The sequence below is a fragment of the Somniosus microcephalus genome, chromosome 15 (assembly GCF_052327205.1).
Source record: "Somniosus microcephalus isolate GS21.2 chromosome 15, FLI_Smic_1.0, whole genome shotgun sequence".
Lineage (NCBI taxonomy): Eukaryota > Metazoa > Chordata > Chondrichthyes > Squaliformes > Somniosidae > Somniosus > Somniosus microcephalus.
In genome coordinates, this window is record NC_141001.1 from 8,419,355 (window position 1) to 8,439,784 (window position 20,430).

A 20,430-nucleotide genomic window follows, 5' to 3' on the forward strand; every position below is an offset into this window, starting at 1 on the left:
CTCTCTGTTTAATAGCCAGTTCCCCTCTCTTTCCCCGACCCCTCTCTCTCTCTCTGTTTAATACCCAGTTCCCCTCTCTTTCCCCGACCCCTCTCTCTCTCTGTTTAATACCCAGTTCCCCTCTCTTTCCCCGACCTCTCTCTCTCACTGTTTAATACCCAGTTCCCCTCTCTTTCCCCGACCTCTCTCTCTCTGTTTAATACCCAGTTCCCCTCTCTTTCCCCGACCTCTCTCTCTCTCTGTTTAATACCCAGTTCCCCTCTCTTTCCCCGACCTCTCTCTCGCTCTGTTTAATACCCAGTTCCCCTCTCTTTCCCCGACCTCTCTCTCTCTCTGTTTAATACTCTCTCTTTCCCCGACCCCTCTCTCTCTCTGTTTAATACCCAGTTCCCCTCTCTTTCCCCGACCTCTGTCTCTCTCTGTTTAATACCCAGTTCCCCTTTCTTTCCCGACCCCTCTCTCTCTCTGTTTAATACCCAGTCCCCCTCTCTTTCCCCAACCCCCCTCTCTCTCTCTGTTTAATACCCAGTTCCCCTCTCTTTCCCCAACCCCCCTCTCTCTCTCTGTTTAATACCCAGTTCCCCTCTCTTTCCCCGACCTCTCTCTCTCTGTTTAATACCCAGTTCCCCTCTCTTTCCCCGACCTCTCTCTCTCTCTGTTTAATACCCAGTTCCCCTCTCTTTCCCCGACCTCCCTCTCTGTTTAATACCCAGTTCCCCTCTCTTTCCCCGACCTCTCTCTCTCTCTGTTTAATACCCAGTACCCCTCTCTTTCCCCAACCCCTCTCTCTCTGTTTAACATAAGGACATAAGAAATAGGAGCAGGAGTCGGTCATTCGGCCCCTCGAGCCTGCTCCGCCATTCAATAAGATCATGGCAGATCTGACCTTGGGCTCAACTCCACTTTCCTGGCCGCTCCCCATAACCCTCGACTCCCCTATAGTTCAAAAATCTGTCTATCTCCGCCTTGAATATATTCACTAACTCCGCCTCCACAGCTCTCTGGAGTAGAGAATTCCAAAGATTCACGACCCTCGGAGAGAAGAAATTCCTCCTCATCTCCATTTTAAATGCGCGACCCCTTATTCTGAGACTGTGCCCCTAGTTCTAGACTCCCCCACGAGGGGAATCATCCCCTTTGCATCGACCCTGTCAAGCCATCTCAGAAACGTATACATTTCAATAAGATCCCCTCTCATTCTTCTAAACTCCAATGAGTATAGGCCCAGTCAGCTCAACCTTTCCTCATAAGACAACCCCTTTATCTCCAGAATCAACCTCGTGAACCTTCTCTGCACTGCCTCCAATGCAAGTATATCCTTCCTTAAATAAGGAGACCAAAACTGTACGCAGTACTCCAGGTGTGGTCTCACCAACGCCCTGTACAGTTGTAACAGGACTTCCCTGCTTTTATACTCCATTCCCTTTGCAATAAAGGCCAACATTCCATTTGCCTTCCTAACTGCTTGCTGTACCTGCACACTAACTTTTTGTGTTTCATGTACGAGGACACCCAGATCCCTCTGTACTGCAGCATTCTGTAGTTTCTCTCCATTTATATAATATTTTTCTTTTTTATTCTTCCTAAACCTCACATTTTCCTACATACTCCATCTGCCAAATGTTTGCCCACTCCCTGAACCGCTCTATATCCCTTTGCAGACTCTTTGTGTCCTCCTCACAACTTGCTTTCACACCTCTCTTTGTATCGTCAGCAAATTTGGATACACTACACTCGGTCCCTTCATCCAAGACATTAATGTAGATTGTAAGTAGTTGAGGCCCCAGCACTGATACCTGTGGCACTCCACTAGTTACCGTTTGCCAACCTGAAAATGACCCATTTATCCCAACTCTCTGTTTTCTGTCAGTTAGCCAATCCCCTATCCATGCTAATATATTACCCCCAACACCGTGAGCTCTTATCTTGTGCAGTAACCTTTTATGCGGCACCTTCGCGAATGCCTTCTGGAAATCCAAATACACTACATCTACTGGTTCCCCTTTATCCACCCTGCTCGTTACATCTTCAAAGAACTCCAGCAAATTTGTCAAACATGATTTCCCTTTCATAAAACCATGCTGACTCTGCTTGATTATATTATGATTTTCTAAATGTCTTGCTATCACTTCCTTAATGATGGACTCCAGCATTTTCCCAATGACAGATGTTTAGCTAACTGGTCGATAGTTTCCTGCTTTCTGTCTCCCTCCTTTCTTAAATAGGGGCGTTACATTTGCAGTTTTCCAATCTGCTGGGACCTCTCCAGAATCCAGGGAATTTTAGTAGATTACAACCAATGCATCCACTATCTCTGCAGCCCCTTCTTTTAAAACCCAAGGATGCAGGCCATCTGGTCCAGGGGACTTATCCACCTTTAGTCCCATTAGTTTGCCTAGTACTTTTTCCCTAGTGATAGTGATTGTTTTACGTTCCTCCCTCCCTATAGCCCCTTGATTATCAATTATTATTGGGATACTTTTAGTGTCTTCTACCGTGAAGACAGATACAAAATATTTGTTCAAAGCCATTTCCCTCTTTCCATGATTAATTCCCCAGTCCTCATCCTCTAAGGGACCAACGTTTATTTTAGCTACTCTCTTCCTTTTTATATACTTGTAGCACCTCTTATGGTCTGTTTTTATATTTTTGCTCATTTACTCTGATAATCTATCTTCTCCCTCTTTATTATTTTTTTAGTCATCCTTTGCTGGTTTCTAAAAATTTCCCAATCCTCTGGCCTACCACTAATCTTTGCAACACTGTATGCCTTTTCCTTCAATTTGATACCATCCTTAACTTCTTTAGTTAGCCATGGGTGATTCATCCTTCTCGTAGAGTCTTTCTTTCTCACTGGAATAAATCTTATCTTGTGGCGGAGCCACCAAAGGACTCAGATCGTTTGTATATAATTCCTTTAACAACATGTTAGCTACAGCCTGAGTCTGTATCTTTATTTATGCTGTTTAACTGTACAGAGCGTGGTTACTTTAACAGCGCGGTTAAAACGTGATGACATCACGCTGTTCATCACGTGATCCCCCACTGGCGGAAAAAACGAGATGACGTCAGCCACTGGACCGCCCTAGCAGTCCTCGTGGAGCCTCCGAAGAGAGCAGACCTACATTCGATGTTATCCTGCAGTTTCTTGTTAAAACCTGTTTGTTTCATTAAAGTTCATTTTGTTTGATCGCCTGAGTAGAACTCAGTCTTTTAATTAGGAACCCACGTTCCTACAATCTCCTTAAATGTCTGCCCATCTTACCCTTTAATCTATTTTCCCCATCCACTCTAGCCAACTCTGTCTTCATATCTTTGTACTTGCCTTTATTTAAGTTTAGGACACTAGTTTCAGACACAAGTTTCTCAGCCTCAAACTGAATTTGAAATTCAATCATGCTATGATCACTCTTCCCTAGGGGATCCTTTACAATGAGATCATTAATTAATCCTGTCTCATTACACATTACCAGATCTAAAATAGCCTGCTCTCTGGTTGGTTCCACAATATATTGTTCTAAGAAACCATCCCGAATACATTCTATGAACTCGTCCTCAAGGCTACCCATGCCAATTTGATTTGTCCAATCTATATGAAGATTAAAATCACCCATGATTATTGCAGTACCTTTCTTACAAGCCCCCATTATTTCTTGTTTTATACCCAGTTCCCCTCTCTTTCCCCAACCCCTCTCTCTGGTTAATACCCAGTTCCTTTCTCTTTCTCCTGACCTCGCTCTCTCTGTTTAATACCCAGTTCCCCTCTCTTTCATAGAATGATACAACCCAGAAGGAGGCCATTCAGCCCATCGTGCCTGTGCCGGCTCTTTGGTAGAGCTATTCAATTAGTCCCTCTCCTCTGCTCTTTCCCCATAGTCGGCAAATTTTTTCCCTTCAAGTATTTCTCCAATTCTCTTCTGAATGTTATTATTGAATCTGCTTCCACCACCCTTTCAGGCAGCGCATTCCAGATCGCAACAACTCGCTGCGTAAAACAATGTTTCCTTATGTCGCCACTGTTTCTTTTGTCAATCACCTTCAATCTGTGTCATCTTGTTACCAACACTTCTGCTACTGGAAACAGTTTCTCCTTATTTACTCTATCTAAAGCCCTCATGATTTTCAACACCTCTATCAAATCTCCTCTAAACCTTCTCTGCTCTCAGGAGAACAACCCCAGCTTCTTCAGTCTCTCCACATAACTGAAGTCCCTCACCCCTGGTACCATTTGTGGTAAACCACTGTTTGTATTCCACTGTGTACATGCCTGTACATGTCTCGGCTGACTCCTCCCACGAGTCCAGGTATAAAGGTGATTGCTCCACAGTCCCTCTGTATTCTGGACCGGTCGACCACTCGAGGCACACCTTCATTCTCTTGTTAATAAAAGCCTGTTAGTTACTCGCTTAATCTCAGTCTTTTGAGTTATTGATAGCGCATCAATTTTGTTAACAAGATTTTTATAATGGAGAAGATCCTCACACCAGCATGCCTAGACTTAGACCATCGGGAGTCGGATGCATCCACCAAGTTTACTCACTGGCTGAGGTGCTTTGAAAATTTCCTGATCGCCTCCGCTGCAACGGTCAAATCGGACGAGGACAAACTGGATGTCCTGACCTCCAAAGTGAACCATCGAGTGTACTCGGTCATCCAGGACGCGACCTCGTACGCGGATGCTATCAAGTTCCTCAAGGACCAGTACACGCGCCCAGTGAACGAGGTGTACGCCAGGCACCTCCTGGGGAGTCGTAAACAACAACCTGGGGAATCGACCAAGGAATACCTTCAGGCACTGTCTGTGTTTGGCCGGGCCTGTGGTTGTAAGGATGTAAAGGCCGCCGTGTACACAGAGGAACTTATCCGGGACGCTTTTGTAGCGGGCCACAGGTCCAATTACACCCGACAGCGATTGTTGGAGCAGAGTGACCTCGACCTCAACAAGGCCTCTGAACTCGCACTATCATTGGACGCAGCCTACCGGGGCATGGATGCCTACTCCTCTGCACCGTGGACGCCGCAGGGAACGACAGCCTGGGACATGGTAGGACCGTCTGATAGCGCCGTGCCACCCCAGCCACATCCCAGCAACGGCCCAACTACCGCAGCAGTGTCCCAAGGCCAGACAGCAGTGCCCCAAGGCCAGAAATGCTACTTCTGTGGCCAGGACAAACACCCCAGAGCGCGCTGCCCAGCGAAAAATGCGATCTGCTCGGGCTGCGGGAAGAAGGGACACTACCCCAGCGTCTGCAGGGCCAAAGCCACCCCGAACCCCAGCAGCGCCGCGTGTGGGCCGTGCGGGCCGCCATCTTGGGCCTCCCCAGCCATGTGCGAACCACCGGAACAGCAGCCATTCTGGACGGCTCCAGCCACATGGGGATCATGGACGCCGCCATCTTGGATGACAGCCGGGACGCAGCAGGCCCCCAACACCGCCTCATCTGATACCCGCAGCGACACACCGACCCCTACGCTGGCCTCCGTTACGCTGGACCAAGCGAGACTGCACCAGCTGGCCCGGTCCACAATGGACATTAAGGTAAATGGCCATGAAACAATCTGCCTTTTTGACTCTGGGAGCACGGAGAGCTTCATCCACCCCGACGCGGTGCGGCGTTGCTCTCTCCCAGTCCTGCCTGCGCACCAGCGGATTTCTATGGCCTCCGAGTCCCAGTCGGCGGACATTGGCGGCTACTGCGTGGTGACACTCGTAGTAGACGGGACTGTGTACGATAATTTTAAACTTCTGGTCCTGCCCCACCTCTGCGCTGCCGTTCTACTGGGGTTAGATTTTCAGTGCCACCTTAAAAGTGTTACGATGGCGTACGGTGGACCCCTCCCCCCACTCACAGTCCGCAGCCAGCAGCTTCCAAATTGCCCGCCGCGCACCAGGTGCAACCTCTCCACACTCAGAGTCACCCCCCCCCCCCCACTGTTTGCTAACCTCACCCCCGACTGTAAGCCCATCGCCACAAAGAGCAGGCGATACAGTGCCGGGGACAGGGTTTTCATTAAAACCGAAGTGGAGCGGCTCCTGAAGGAAGGGATTATTGAGGTCAGCACCAGCCCCTGGCGAGCCCAGGTTGTGGTCGTTAAGACCGGCGAGAAGCAGCGCCTGGTCATCGACTACAGCCAGACAATAAATCGCTACACCCTGCTGGATGCTTACCCACTCCCCCGCATAGCTGATATGGTCAACCAGATCGCGCAGTACCGCGTCTTCTCGACCACTGACCTGAAGTCAGCGTACCACCAGCTCCCTATCCGCCCTGAGGACCCCCAGTATACTGCCTTTGAGGCAAACGGCCGCCTCTATCACTTCCTTAGGGTTCCCTTTGGCGTCACCAACGGGGTCTCCGTCTTCCAAAGGGAGATGGACCGGATGGTCGATCAAAATGCGTTGCAGGCCACTTTCCCATATCTGGACAATGTGACCATCTGCGGCCATGACTTGCAGGACCATGATGCAAACCTCGAAAAATTCCTCTGCACCGCCAAACTCCTCAACCTGACGTATAACAAGGAGAAGTGCATATTCCGCACAACCCGCCTCGCCATCCTTGGCTGTGTTGTGGAACACGGAGTCATCGGTCCCGACCCCGACCGGATGCGTCCCCTTATGGAACTCCCACTGCCCCACTGCCTCAAGGCCCTGAAGAGGTGCCTAGGGTTTTTCTCTTATTACGCCCAGTGGGTCCCCTACTATGCGGACAAGGCCCGTCCGCTGATCAAGTCCACCTCTTTTCCCGTGACGGCAGAGGCCCGCTTAGCCTTCCACCGTATCAAGGAAGACATTGCCAAAGCCACCATGCACGCAGTGGATGAATCCATCCCCTTCCAGGTGGAAAGCGACGCGTCCGACTTTGCCCTGGCCGCTACCCTCAATCAGGCGGGGAGACCCGTGGCCTTCTTTTCACGAACCCTCCAGGGCCCGGAGACCAGACACTCCGCTGTTGAGAAGGAGGCCCAGGCTATTGTGGAGGCTGTGCGTCATTGGAGGCACTACCTGGCCGGAAAACGATTTACCCTGCTCACTGACCAGCGTTCAGTTGCTTTTATGTTTAACAACAAGCAGAGGGGCAAAATCAAAAACGACAAGATCTTGAGGTGGAGAATCGAACTTTCCACCTACAACTACGAGATCTTGTACCGGCCCGGGAAGCTAAATGAACCCCCGGATGCGCTATCGCGTGGCACCTGCGCCAACGCGCAGATCGATAGACTACGGGCCCTCCACAATGACCTCTGCCACCCGGGGGTCACCAGGTTCTTCCACTTCATCAAGGCCCGCAACCTGCCTTACTCCATTGAGGAGGTCAGGACCATGACCAGGAACTGCCAAGTCTGTGCTGAGTGCAAACCGCACTTTTATAGACCAGACAGGGCTCACCTGATAAAAGCCACTCGCCCCTTCGAGCTCCTGAGCGTTGATTTTAAAGGGCCCCTCCCCTCCTCCGACCGCAATGTGTACTTCCTCAATATTATTGATGAGTACTCCCGTTTCCCGTTCGCCATCCCCTGCCCGGACATGACCAGTGCCACGGTCATTAAATGTCTGAACGACCTCTTCACCCTGTTCGGCTTCCCCAGCTATATCCATAGCGACCGGGGCTCATCGTTTATGAGCGACGAACTCCGTCAGTACCTGCTCGCTAGGGGTATTGCCACAAGCAGGACCACCAGTTACAACCCCCGGGGGAACGGACAGGTGGAAAGAGAGAATGCGACAGTTTGGAAGGCCGCCCTGCTAGCCTTAAAGTCTAGGGGCCTTCCGACCTCCCGCTGGCAGGATGTGCTCCCCGATGCGCTCCACTCTATTTGGTCACTGCTCTGCACTGCCACTAACGCCACCCCTCATGAGAAAATGTTTGTCTTCCCAAGGAAGTCCACATCGGGGACATCGCTACCGCCATGGCTGATGTCCCCAGGGCCGGTCCTACTAAGAAGACACGTGAGGACCCATAAAACGGACCCCCTGGTCGAGAGGGTCGACCTCCTCCACGCCAACCCCCAGTATGCTTACATTGCGTACCCGGACGGGCGGGAGGACACAGTCTCCATACGAGACCTCGCACCCTCGGGGGCCGCAGTAACCCACTACCCACTACCACCCCCCCCCACGATCCGATATCCAGCCCCAGCAGACGGCAGGCCTTGGCCCCGCGACCCGCTCGACACCTACGAGGACTACACACCAGTGCCCCAGCCTACGTGGGACTCGACGCCGAAAGCTTCACTACCCCTGCCATCGCCAAGTCGATCACAGCGGCAGACAAGACCTCCGGAGAGACTCCAATACACTAACTTTTAATACACTTCACCCCGCCGGACTCAATTTTAAACAAGGGGTGAATGTGGTAAACCACTGTTTGTATTCCACTGTGTACATGCCTGTACATGTCTCGGCTGACTCCTCCCACGAGTCCAGGTATAAAGGTGACTGCTCCACAGTCCTTCTGTATTCTGGACCGGTCGACCACTCGAGGCACACCTTCATTCTCTTGTTAATAAAAGCCTGTTAGTTACTCGCTTAATCTCAGTCTTTTGAGTTATTGATAGTGCATCACCATTCTAGTAAATCTCCTCTGCACCCTCTCCAAGGCCTTGACATCCTTCCTAAAGTGTGGTGCCCAGAATTGAACCCAATACTCCAGCTGGGGCCTAACCAGTGTTTATAAAGGTTTAGCATAACTTCCTTGCTTTTGTACTCTATACCTCGATTAATAAACCCCAGGATCCCAAATGCTTTTTAACAGCCTTCTCAACTTGTCCTGCCACCTTCAAGGATTTGTATACGTACACTCGCAGGTCTCCCAGTTCCTGCACCCCCTTTAAAATTGTACCATTTAGTTTATATTGTTTCTCCTCATTCTTCCTACCAAAATGTATCATTTCACACTTCTCTGCATTAAATTTCATCTGCCATGTGTCTGCCCATTTCACCAGTCTGTCTATGTCCTCCTGAAGTCTGTTAAAATCCTTCTCATTTTTTACTACATTTCCGAGTTTTATGTCATCCGCATACTTTGAGATTATGCCCTGTATACCCAAGTCCAGGTCATTAATATACCTGTATATCAAAAAGAGCAGTGGGCCCAATACTGACCCCTGGGGAACACCACTGTAGATTTCCCTCCAGTCTGAGAAACAACCGTTCACCACGACTCCCTGCTCTCTGTCCCTTAGCCAATTTTGTATCCATGCTGCCACTGGCCCTTTAATCCCATGGGCTTTAATTTTGCTAACAAGTCTATTGTGTGGTACGTTGTCAAACTTTTGAAAGTCCATAAACACAACATCAACCACACTATCCGCATTAAGCTGCCAACCTTTTAATGTGACATTGGCAGCATCCTCTTCTCGAGTGAAGACAGATGCGAAGTCCTCATTTAGTGCCTCAGCCATGCCCTCTGCCTCCACAAGATTATCTCCTTTTGTTCCCTAATCGGCCCCACCCTTCCTTTGACTAGCCTTTTACTATTTATGTGTATATAAGACTTTTGTGTTTCATTTTAGGTTAGCCGCTAATCTACACTCACTTTGCCCTCTTATTCCCTTTTTTAGATTTTTCTATATTCAGCTTCCCCCGACCCCTCTCTCTCTCTGTTTAATACCCAGTTCCTCTCTTTCCCCGACCTCTCTCTCTCTCTGTTTAATACCCAGTTCCTCTCTTTCCCCGACCCCTCTCTCTCTCTGTTTAATACCCAGTTCCTCTCTTTCCCTGACCCCTCTCTCTCTCTCTGTTTAATACCCAGTTCCCCTCTCTTTCCCCGACCTCTCTCTCTCTCTGTTTAATACCCAGTTCCCCTTTCTTTCCCCGACCTCTCTCTCTCTCTGTTTAATACCCAGTACCCCTTTCTTTCCCCGACCTCTCTCTCTCCCTGTTTAATACCCAGTTCCCCTCTCTTTCCCCAACCTCTCTCTCTCTCTCTGTTTAATACCCAGTTCCCCTCTCTTTCCCCGACCTCTCTCTCTCTCTGTTTAATACCCAGTTCCCCTTTCTTTCCCCGACCTCTCTCTCTCCCTGTTTAATACCCAGTTCCCCTCTCTTTCCCCAACCTCTCTCTCTCTCTCTGTTTAATACCCAGTTCCCCTCTCTTTCCCCGACCTCTCTCTCTCCCTGTTTAATACCCAGTTCCCCTCTCTTTCCCCAACCTCTCTCTCTCTCCCTGTTTAATACCCAGTTCCCCTCTCTTTCCCCAACCTCTCTCTCTCTCTCTGTTTAATCCCCAGTTCCCCTCTCTTTCCCCGACCTCTCTCTCTCTGTTTAATACCCAGTTCCCCTCTCTTTCCCCGACCTCTCTCTCTGTTTAATCCCCAGTTCCCCTCTCTTTCCCCGACCTCTCTCTCTCTGTTTAATACCCAGTTCCCCTCTCTTTCCCCGACCTCTCTCTCTCTGTTTAATACCCAGTTCCCCGCTCTTTCCCCGACCTCTCTCTCTGTTTAATACCCAGTTCCCCTCTCTTTCCCCGACCTCTCTCTCTCTGTTTAATACCCAGTTCCCCTCTCTTTCCCCGACCTCTCTCTCTCTCTGTTTAATACCCAGTTCCCCTCTCTTTCCCCAACCTCTCTCTCTCTCTCTGTTTAATACCCAGTTCCCCTCTCTTTCCCCAACCTCTCTCTCTCTCTCTCTTTAATACCCAGTTCCCCTCTCTTTCCCCGACCTCTCTCTCTCTCTGTTTAATACCCAGTTCCCCTCTCTTTCCCCGACCTCTCTCTCTCTCTGTTTAATACCCAGTTCCCCTCTCTTTCCCCGACCTCTCTCTCTCTCTCTGTTTAATACCCAGTTCCCCTCTCTTTCCCCGACCCCTCTCTCTCTCTGTTTAATACCCAGTTCCCCTCTCTTTCCCCGACCTCTCTCTCTCTCTCTCTGTTTAATACCCAGTTCCCCTCTCTTTCCCCAACCTCTCTCTCTCTCTCTGTTTAATACCCAGTTCCCCTCTCTTTCCCCGACCCCTCTCTCTCTCTGTTTAATACCCAGTTCCCCTCTCTTTCCCCGACCTCTCTCTCTCTCTGTTTAATACCCAGTTCCCCTCTCTTTCCCCGACCTCTCTCTCTCTCTGTTTAATACCCAGTTTCCCTCTCTTTCCCCGACCTCTCTCTCTCTCTGTTTAATACCCAGTTCCTCTCTCTTTCCCCGACCTCGCTCTCTCTCTGTTTAATACCCAGTTCTCCTCTCTTTCCCCGACCTCTCTCTCTCTCTCTTTAATACCCAGTTCCTCTCTCTTTCCCCGACCTCTCTCCCTCTGTTTAATACCCAGTTCCCCTCTCTTTCCCCGACCCCTCTCTCTGTTTAATGCCCTGTTCCTCTCTTTCCCCCGACCTCTCTCTCTCTGTTTAATACCCAGTTCCCCTCTCTTTCCCCGACCCCCCTCTCTCTCTCTGTTTAATACCCAGTTCCCCTCTCTTTCCCCGACCCCCCTCTCTCTCTCTGTTTAATACCCAGTTCCTCTCTCTTTCCCCGACCTCGCTCTCTCTCTGTTTAATACCCAGTTCTCCCCTCTTTCCCCCGACCTCTCTCTCTGTCTTTAATACCGTTCCCCTCTTTCCCCCGACCTCTCTCTCTGTTTAATACCCAGTTGCTCTTTCCTTTTACCCCCCAACTTTCTCATTTCTAACAGTCTCATTTCACCCACACTCATTTATTTTAGCCCAATTTATCCTGCTGTTCTTTTTAAAATCCCAATCTGTTTAGGACTTTTTCTGAACAGAAAGCTTTTTAAAAGGGGGCCGTTCTGATCAAACCAACAGTGGACGCTCTGGCTCACAGTGAGCACCGCCAAGGGAGGTCTACTAGTAGTGAACAGAAGTGTGGAAGTGTTGCCTCTTACCGCAGGATGCTGGTGTCTGGGAGGGCAGGCTGGGCTGCAGGGATCGCACTTCCGACTTGTTGGTGGACTGTTGTGAGGCTGTCGCTGACACACACCGTGTACCTCAGTGGCTCCATCTCAGCGCTGGGTGGGATCCCCAGGCACAGCCGCTTTCTGCTGTCAACCCCAACGTGCAACGGGACTTCCTGCTGAATCCGCACAGCCACGCCTAATGGCAGAGAGACATGCACACAAAGTAACAGGGGTAAAAACAGATCTCATCCTCCCCCATCCCCAACACGCTCCCATTACTGCTGACACACCGCTGGGGTATAATGCCACTGGAACCAGCCTCACTCGAGTGGACACTCCCCATGGGTGAGCCAAGCCAGTGAGCGTCTGCCCGGCTATTGGACTTTATTTTAATATTCGATTATGGGATGTGGGCGTCGCTGGCAAGGCCAGCATTTATTGCCCATCCCTAGTTGCCCTTGAGAAGGTGGTGGTGAGCCACCTTCTTGAACTGTTGCAGTCCGTGTGGTGAAGGTACTCCCACAGTGCTGTTAGGGAGGGAGTTCCAGGAGTTTGACCCAGCGATGATGAAGGATCGGCGATATATTTCCAAGTTAGGATGGTGTATGACTTGGAGGGGAACTTGGAGGTGGTGGTGTTCCCATGCGCCTGCTGCCCTTGTTCTTCTAGGAGGAAGAGGTCGCGGGTTTGGGAGGTGCTGCCAAAGAAGCCTTGGTGAGTTGATGCAGTGCATCTTGTAGATGGTACACACTGCAACCACGGTACGCCGGTGGTGGAGGGAGTGAATGTTTATAAGAACATAAGAACATAAGAAATAGGAGCAGGAGTAGGCCAATCGGCCCCTCGAGCCTGCTCCGCCATTCAATAAGATCATGGCTGATCTGATCCTAACCTCAAATCCACTATCACAGAACCATCTCCTGAATCTAACAGAATTAGACACACGAAATAGGAGCAGGATCAGGCTACACGGCCCCTGGGCCCGCTCCGCTACCCACAGGGCCATGACCGATCCGAACCTAGACTCATGTCCAAATTCCTGCCCGCTCCCCGTAACCCTTAATTCCCTTTACTTCTAGGAAACTGTTTATTTCTGTTTTAAATTTATGTAATGATGTAGCTTCTACAGCTTTTTGGGGCAGCATATTCCATGGACCTACCACCCTCTGAGTGAAGTAGTTCCTCCTCATCTCAGTTTTGAAAGAGCAGCCCCTTATTCTAAGACTATGCCCCCTAGTTCTAGTTTCACCCATCATCGGGAACATCTTCCCTGCATCCACCCGATCCAACCCCTTCACAATCTTATATGTTTCAATAAGATCGCCTCTCATTCTTCTGAACTCCAATGAGTAGAGTCCCAATCTACTCAACCTCTCCTCATATGTCCATCCCCTCATCCCCGGGATTAACCGAGTGAACCTTCTTTGTACTGACTCGAGAGCAAGTATGTCCTTTCTTAAGTATGGACACCAAAACTGTACGCAGTATTCCAGGTGCGGTCTCACCAATACCTTGTACAACTGAAGCAATACCTCCCTATTTTTATATTCTATCCCCCTAGCAATGAAAGCCAACATTCCATTGGCCTTCTTAATCACTTGCTGCACCTGCATACTAACCTTTTGAGTTTCGTGCACCAGGACCCCCAGATCCCTTTGTACTTCAGTACTTTCCAGTTTCTTGCCATTAAGATAATAACTTGCTCTACGATTTTTCCTGCCAAAGTGCATAACCTCACACTTTCCAGTATTGTATTCCATCTGCCAAATCTCTGCCCATTTACTTAGCCTGTCGATGTCCCCTTGCAGGTTTTTTATGTCCTCCTCACTCACTACTTTCCCTCCCATCTTAGCATCATCTGCAAACTTTGATATGTTACACTCGGTCCCCTCCTCCAAATCGTTAATATAGATTGTAAAGAGTTGGGGACCCAGCACTGACCCCTGCGGAACACCACTAGTTACTGATTGCCAGTCTGAGAATGAACCATTTATCCCAACTCTCTGCCTTCTGTTAGATAGCCAATCCTCTATCCATGCCAGAATATTACCCCCAATCCCGTGATTTTTCATCTTAAGCAATAATCTTTTGTGTGGCACCTTGTCAAATGCCTTTTGGAAGTCTAAATACACTACGTCCACTGGTTCCCCTTTATCCACCCTATACGTTACTTCCTCAAAGAACTCCAGCAAATTTGTCAAACATGACTTCCCCTTGATAAAACCATGCTGACTTTGTCCTATTAAATTATGATTATCCAAATGTCCTGTTACTGTCTCCTTAATAATGGACTCCAAAATTTTACCTACCACAGATGTTAGGCTAACCGGTCTATAGTTTCCAGCCTTCTGTCTACTGCCCTTTTTAAATAAATTATGGTGGTGGATGGGGTGCCAATCAAGCGGGCTGCTTTGTCCTGGATGGTGTTGAGCTTCTTGAGTGTTTTTGGAGCTGCACTCGTCCAGGCAAATGGAGAGTATTCCATCACACTCCTGACTTGTGCCTTGTAGATGGTGGAAAGGCTTTGGGGAGTCAGGAGGTGAGACACTCGCCGCAGAATACCTAGCCTCTGAGCTGCTCTTGTTGCCACAGTATTTATGTGGTTGGTCCAGTTAAGTTTCTGGTCAATGGTGACCCCCAGGATGTTGATGGTGGAGGATTCAGCGATGGTAATGCCGTTGAATGTCAAGGGGTGGTGGTTTGACTCTTGCTTGTTGGAGACAGTCATTGCCTGGCACTTCTGTGGTGCGAATGTTACCTGCCATGTATCAGCCCCAGCCTGTCTGTCGTCCAGGTCTTGTTGCATGTGGGCATGGACTGCTTCATTATCTGAGGAGTTGTGAGTGGCACTGAACAGTGTGCAGTCATCAGCGAACATCCCCATTTCTGACCTTATGTTGGAGGGAAGGTCATTGATGAAGCAGCTGAAGATGTTTGGGCCTCGGACACTGCCCTGAGGAACTCCTGCAGCAATGTCCTGGGGCTGTGATGATTATCTTTCAGCCACCACAACCATCTTCCTTTATGTTAGGTATGGCTCCAGCCAGTGGAGCATTTTTCCCGATTCCCATTGACTTCAGTTTTACTAGGGCTCCTTGATGCCATACTCGGTCAAATGCTGCCTTGATGTCAAGGGCAGTCACTCTCATCTCACCTCTGGAATTCAATTCCTTTGTCCATGTTTTGACCAAGGTTGCAATGGGGTCTGGAGCTGAGTGGTCTTGGCGGAACCCAAACTGGGCATCAGTGAGCAGGTTATTGGTGAGTAAGTGCTGCTTGATAGCACTGTCGACGACACCTTCCATCACTTTGCTGATGATTGAGAGTAGACTGATGGACGGTAATTGGCTGGATTGTAGTGTATGGGCATCACCGACTGTCCTCACCCAACATTCCAATGTGAGTCACAGATCAGCAGCAGGAATCCTGTCTGACCTTAGTTAGTCCAAGGTCAATTGTCACAGCCCAACAGCACATGCCCCGGGCTCAAATCTGGGGCCTTGCAAGCCTGCATGCCTTGGGTATTTACTGCCTTATCCAGAGGAGAACCTCCACACACACTGTGACCTGCAAAGATGAATGGTTTGGGCTCCGTGTGTCATGTCTCTAGTTCCGAAAAACCCACATGACCTGGAAGCCATCAGTCCAGTTGCCTTCGAACTTGGCAATCTCTCAGGCTTGATTTACAGACTGTGGCCTGTGTTTGTTGGAGGTTATGTCAGCTCTGTGTGTCATACGTGCCTCTCCCCCACCCCACCCCCCTCAGGAACTGCTGATCCCGCTCACATTTCTCCATCTGACGATCACCTGATGACACACTAATCCCAGTAAAGCCCTTGTTGGCAGCAGTTGTCCTGTTCTTGGGATCCCAGGACGGCAGATGCAGCCTGAAAGTGTCGACACAGCTGATTCGAACGGAAACCAAACACAAGGAGCCTTGATGGAACGTCTTTAACATTTGTACAACAGACAAGGATAAGTTCTCCCCTTGTCGGCTCCAGGTCTTATTCTCTTGTTTCGCTGGGTGCTCTGCTGGCCTCTCACTCTCCTGATAATTCAGCCAAACGGTCATCCTTAGTGTGTCAAACTGGGCCATGTTTGGTTGTGGGGGGGGTGGTCACAGCCTGATCCTGCCTGCGCCCCCCACCGCCCCCTCAACACACATTGCCCAGCAGTGCTGAGAAGCATGCCCGCTGCCTGATATTTACCCCCCCCACCCTTCGCTGCTGCCCCAGATAAGATCAGCTGACTCGATGCAGACTGGGGATGGGAGCTGGGACGTTCCTGGACTGAGGGGCTCAGTTACATACTGCAGAGCATTTCCCAACTGAGGCCCACAGGGAGCTCCCAGCCTCAAATCCCTGAACTGGTAACTTTCTAAAATAACACCACTCGACATCATCAAGGGAATGTCGTCAAGGAGACCTGGTGTCCGTCAATAAGAGCCACTTGCCCGGCTGTCATGGTTTCAGGGAAATAGGATATACCCTTGAGACCCCTGCCTTCTCTTTAAAAGCTTGGAGTGTTCCTTACATCCTCCCAGGCCCTAGCTCAATAACAAGTGTCCCAAAATAGCGGGAAGCTAGCAGACTTGTGAACCCACGGCTGTTGGGTCAGTGCGATGATTCCTAGCACCCGTCCAGTTGGAATGCTGTGTGCATAGTCCCATGACATCGGAGGGAGCTGCATGGACAGGTAGTGCGGCTCAGAGATGGGGTCCCAGGAGTGTGGGATCGTGGAATCAAAGGCCGTATTTTGTGAATGTCGAGCTTAGCCCAGACACCGGAACGTTCAAAGTGTTAACCACAGCCCCTGAGATTGTTTAATGTTCTTTTGCCTTAGCTTGTGAGGTAGTTATATACAGATCAAACAAAGAATTCGGGAGCAATGACTTTACCCAGAGAGTGGTGAGAATGTGGCTCTCACTGCCACAGGGTGAGGGTGAAGCAGTCCATGGAATCATAGAATCATACAGCACAGAAGGAGGCCATTCTGCCCATCGTGCCTGTGCCAGCTCTATGAAAGAGCTGTTCAATTTAGTCCCATACCCCAGCTTTTCCCCCATGACCCTGCAAGTTAGTCCTCTTCAAGTACGTGTCCAATTGCCTTTCGAAATTTGCTTCCACCTTCCTTTCAGGTAGAGCGTTCCAGATCATAACAACCCTCTGTGTGAAAACATTTCTCATTTCCCCTCGTTCTTTTGCCAATTATTTTAAATCTGTGACCTCTAGTTACCGACCCACTTGCCAGAGGAAACCGTTTCTCCCTACTTGCTCTATCAAAACCCCTCATAACTTTAAATACCTCTATATGGTCTCCCCTTGACCTTCCCTGCTCAAAGGAGAACAATCCCAGCTTCTCCAATCTCTCCACATAACTGAACTCCCTCATCCCTGGTATCATCTGGTAAACATCCTCTGTACCCTCTCCAAGGCCTTGACATCCTTCCTAAAGTGTGGTGTCCTGAAGTGGGAGGAGGCTCGTGTGGAGTAGACCACTTGGGCCGAATGGCCTGTTTCTGTGCTGTAGATTCTGTATAAATCTATGTAATGGCAGGAAAGCACCATATACACATCTTTCTGGGGCTGAAATACAAAGGGGAGAAAGATATGCCTTTTTACAGTTGTATAAAGCTCTGATTAGACCCCATCTGGAGTGCTGTGGTCTATTCTGGGCGGTGTGCAAGGCAGGTTCACCAGAATGATACTGGGGCTAAAGTGGTTACATTATGAGAACAGGTTGCACAAACTAGGCTTGTATTCCGTTGAATATAGGAGATTAAGGGGTGATCTATTGAGGTGTTTAAGATGCTTAAAGGAGTGATAGAGAGAAACTATTCCCTCTGGCCGGAGAGCCCAGAACAAGGGAGCACAACCTTAAAATTAGAGCTCGACCATTCAGGGGTGATGTCAGGAAACATTTCTTCACACAAAGGGTAGTGGAAATCTGGAACTCTCTCCCCCAAAAAGCTGTTGAACTGCGGGTCAACTGAAAATTTCAAAACAGATCTGACAGATTTTTGTTAGGTAAGGGTATTAAGGGTTATGGAACCAAGGCGTGTAGATGGAGTTAAGATACAGATCAGCTATGATCTAACTGAATAGCGGAACAGGCTGAAAGGCTGAATGTCCGACTTCTGTTCCTATATTCGATGTTTATTTGAACATGGATATCAAAGATCCTATTGATAGGGTCATTATTTACACTGGGGTAAGGGGGAGTCCATTGATGGGTCATTATTTACACTGGGGTAAGGGGCAGTCCAATGATGGGGTAATTATTTGCACTGGGATAATGGGGAGCCCATTGATGGGTCACTATCTACACTGGAGTAAGGGAGAGTCCAATGATGGGGTCATTACTTGCACTGGGCTAAGGGGGAGTCCATTGATGGGTCACTATTTACACTGGGGTAAGGGGAAGTCCAATGATGGGGTCATTATTTGCACTGGGGTAAGAGGGAATCCAGTGAAGAGGTCACTATTTACACTGGGGTAAGGGGAAGTCCAATGATGGGGTCATTATTTGTACTGGGGTAAGGAGGAGTCCATTGATGAGTCATTATTTACACTGGGGTAATGGGGAGTCCAATGATGGTTCTTTATTTACACTGGGATAAGAAACTATGATAGACCTGCCATAATTGGCATTGAGTCCTCAACAAGGATGATTCAAGCCATTCCTCACCCTGATACCAGAGTCTGCCACCAGCCTCTCCATTACTCTGAACGTGCAAAAATATCCTTTAACTGCTGATGCTGATCTTCAGAGGACCATCATCAGTGAATAGAGACTCGGTCTGGAGAAGTGACTTCATTTTTTTCAATGTGTTGTCTAACCCATCCCCCGACAGGCTCACCTGTAGCTCAGAATGATGCATATAAGGGAATCAAAGCTGACCAACTCCCATCCTGACATTGCTTGTGGCTGTGAATTGTCACAGTGATCCATTGTTTGACCAGGCCAGTGTTTGGACCCGAGATTTAAGCTCAAGCCCAAATTTCTTGAAGAGTTCAATTTGCGTAAAGTGAGACTGTACACACTCACCTGTTGATCCAAGGAAGTACCTCTCTAACACAGATCCATAACCTGTTGGTGTGTCCTGCAGGTCACTGATGATGAATGGCTGCAAGTCAATGTCGGCACTGTTTATGGGCCAGTACTGCGAGTGCATGCTTCCTCCTCCATACCAGGACACATTCACCATGGAGAAACAATCCTGTAAACAAGTCACAGAGAATCCAATTACATATTACATAGATGAGAGGTTCTCAACCTTTTCGCTTCTGAGGCTCCCCTCCCATGTTACAAAAATCCCACTGACCCCCCCGTAACGCAACACAGTATCTTTTTACATATAAAAATGAGTTATACAATTAAACAAAGAGCCAGCACAGACACGATGGGCCGATTGGCCTCCTTCTGTACTCGATTCTATGAAAGGTGATCCATCACTTTTGTACAGTCTGAGTACAAATGGTACAATCCTTCAAACAGTTGACCGGGAAGAAAGACTCCCTCAGTGCTTCATGTAACAGTATCATCAATCCATTTATAAAGAGCAAGGATATGATTCTGGTCAAATGCACAGAAACCCCACCCCAGTCCCCCAGATAGCTCAATAAATAGAAATGTGCGACCCAGAAAGCCCACCAGAATATTGGCATTATTTAGTGATAGTTCGGGGACATTCCCCAGGCCCGGCACCAAAATCTCCAGCAACACTAGATCGAAACAACTGACTGTATTTTCAGATAGAGCTTATTTCCAAATAAGCTATAATTTATGCAATAATTTGAAGAATTGTGGCATGTTCAGGTCAGGATGGGGAGGTTTCATTGACCTGCAGCGCAGTCATTTCACCTTATTGATCATCTGGATGGTTTCAAATTCCTAAAATTCACAAGTTTTACTACAAATTGTAATGTGCTCAACACATGGACACGGGATGTATTCCTTCAGCCATCAACACGAGGCTTCTTTATTCATTTCCTTTCTCTGTTTACTCTCCGTCGCCCCCTACCGGGGCGGAGGGTAACTATCACCACATCTCCCTTTCTAAACAGACTTTGAATACTATTCCTTTACTATTAACATTTCAAATGACCTTCTTTCAAATCATTACTTTTTTACTGTGCTTAAGAAATAACAAACTCTAACAAACATAACGGCCTAGAAATTCATTTTGGGGCGCCCAGCTCGCCTGGGCACCGGAATTACCGCTGCGCGCGGATCCACTTGCGCAAGCGGGATATTCAGTGTCAGCGCACCAAGTGGAAGGCGGCCGCTAAACAGGGGTTTCGGCGCCCCGCTTGGGCGCTGAAACTGATTATCGGCGCGCTAGTGGCCGCAGCGCCACCCGCAGCGGAGCGGCAGGCTGCGGTACTGCAGGCCTTCCTCCCTCTCTTAAGGGGGAGGTGCCTGCAGCAGCCGGAGCCCTGATCGCGAGTGCCGGCAAAAGAGCCCGGCAGAACGGAGAAGTGCCGGGCTCCCGGAAACCAGCCGGCAATGCCGCGGGGGGGGGGGGGGTGGAGGAGGCCGGGGAAGGAGGTGCGGGCAGGCGGCCGCCGAAAAAGCGGCCGGCCGC

The 20,430-nt window shown here is 49.2% G+C and overlaps 1 protein-coding gene across 1 annotated transcript in view; it reads right to left on the reverse strand.

Annotated features, from left to right (window-relative positions):
- LOC147106532 (SITS-binding protein) overlaps positions 1-19,058 on the reverse strand; it is a 375,595-nt gene extending 356,537 nt beyond the window's left edge. The window contains exons 1-2 of the mRNA XM_086007493.1: positions 18,891-19,058; positions 11,832-12,039 (exon numbers count right to left, since the gene is read on the reverse strand). Coding sequence (XP_085863619.1) covers positions 11,832-12,039; positions 18,891-19,050 — 368 coding nt within the window. The 5' untranslated portion in view covers positions 19,051-19,058. The remainder of the gene's footprint in view (positions 1-11,831; positions 12,040-18,890) is intronic.
- Positions 19,059-20,430: the final 1,372 nt, after the last annotated feature.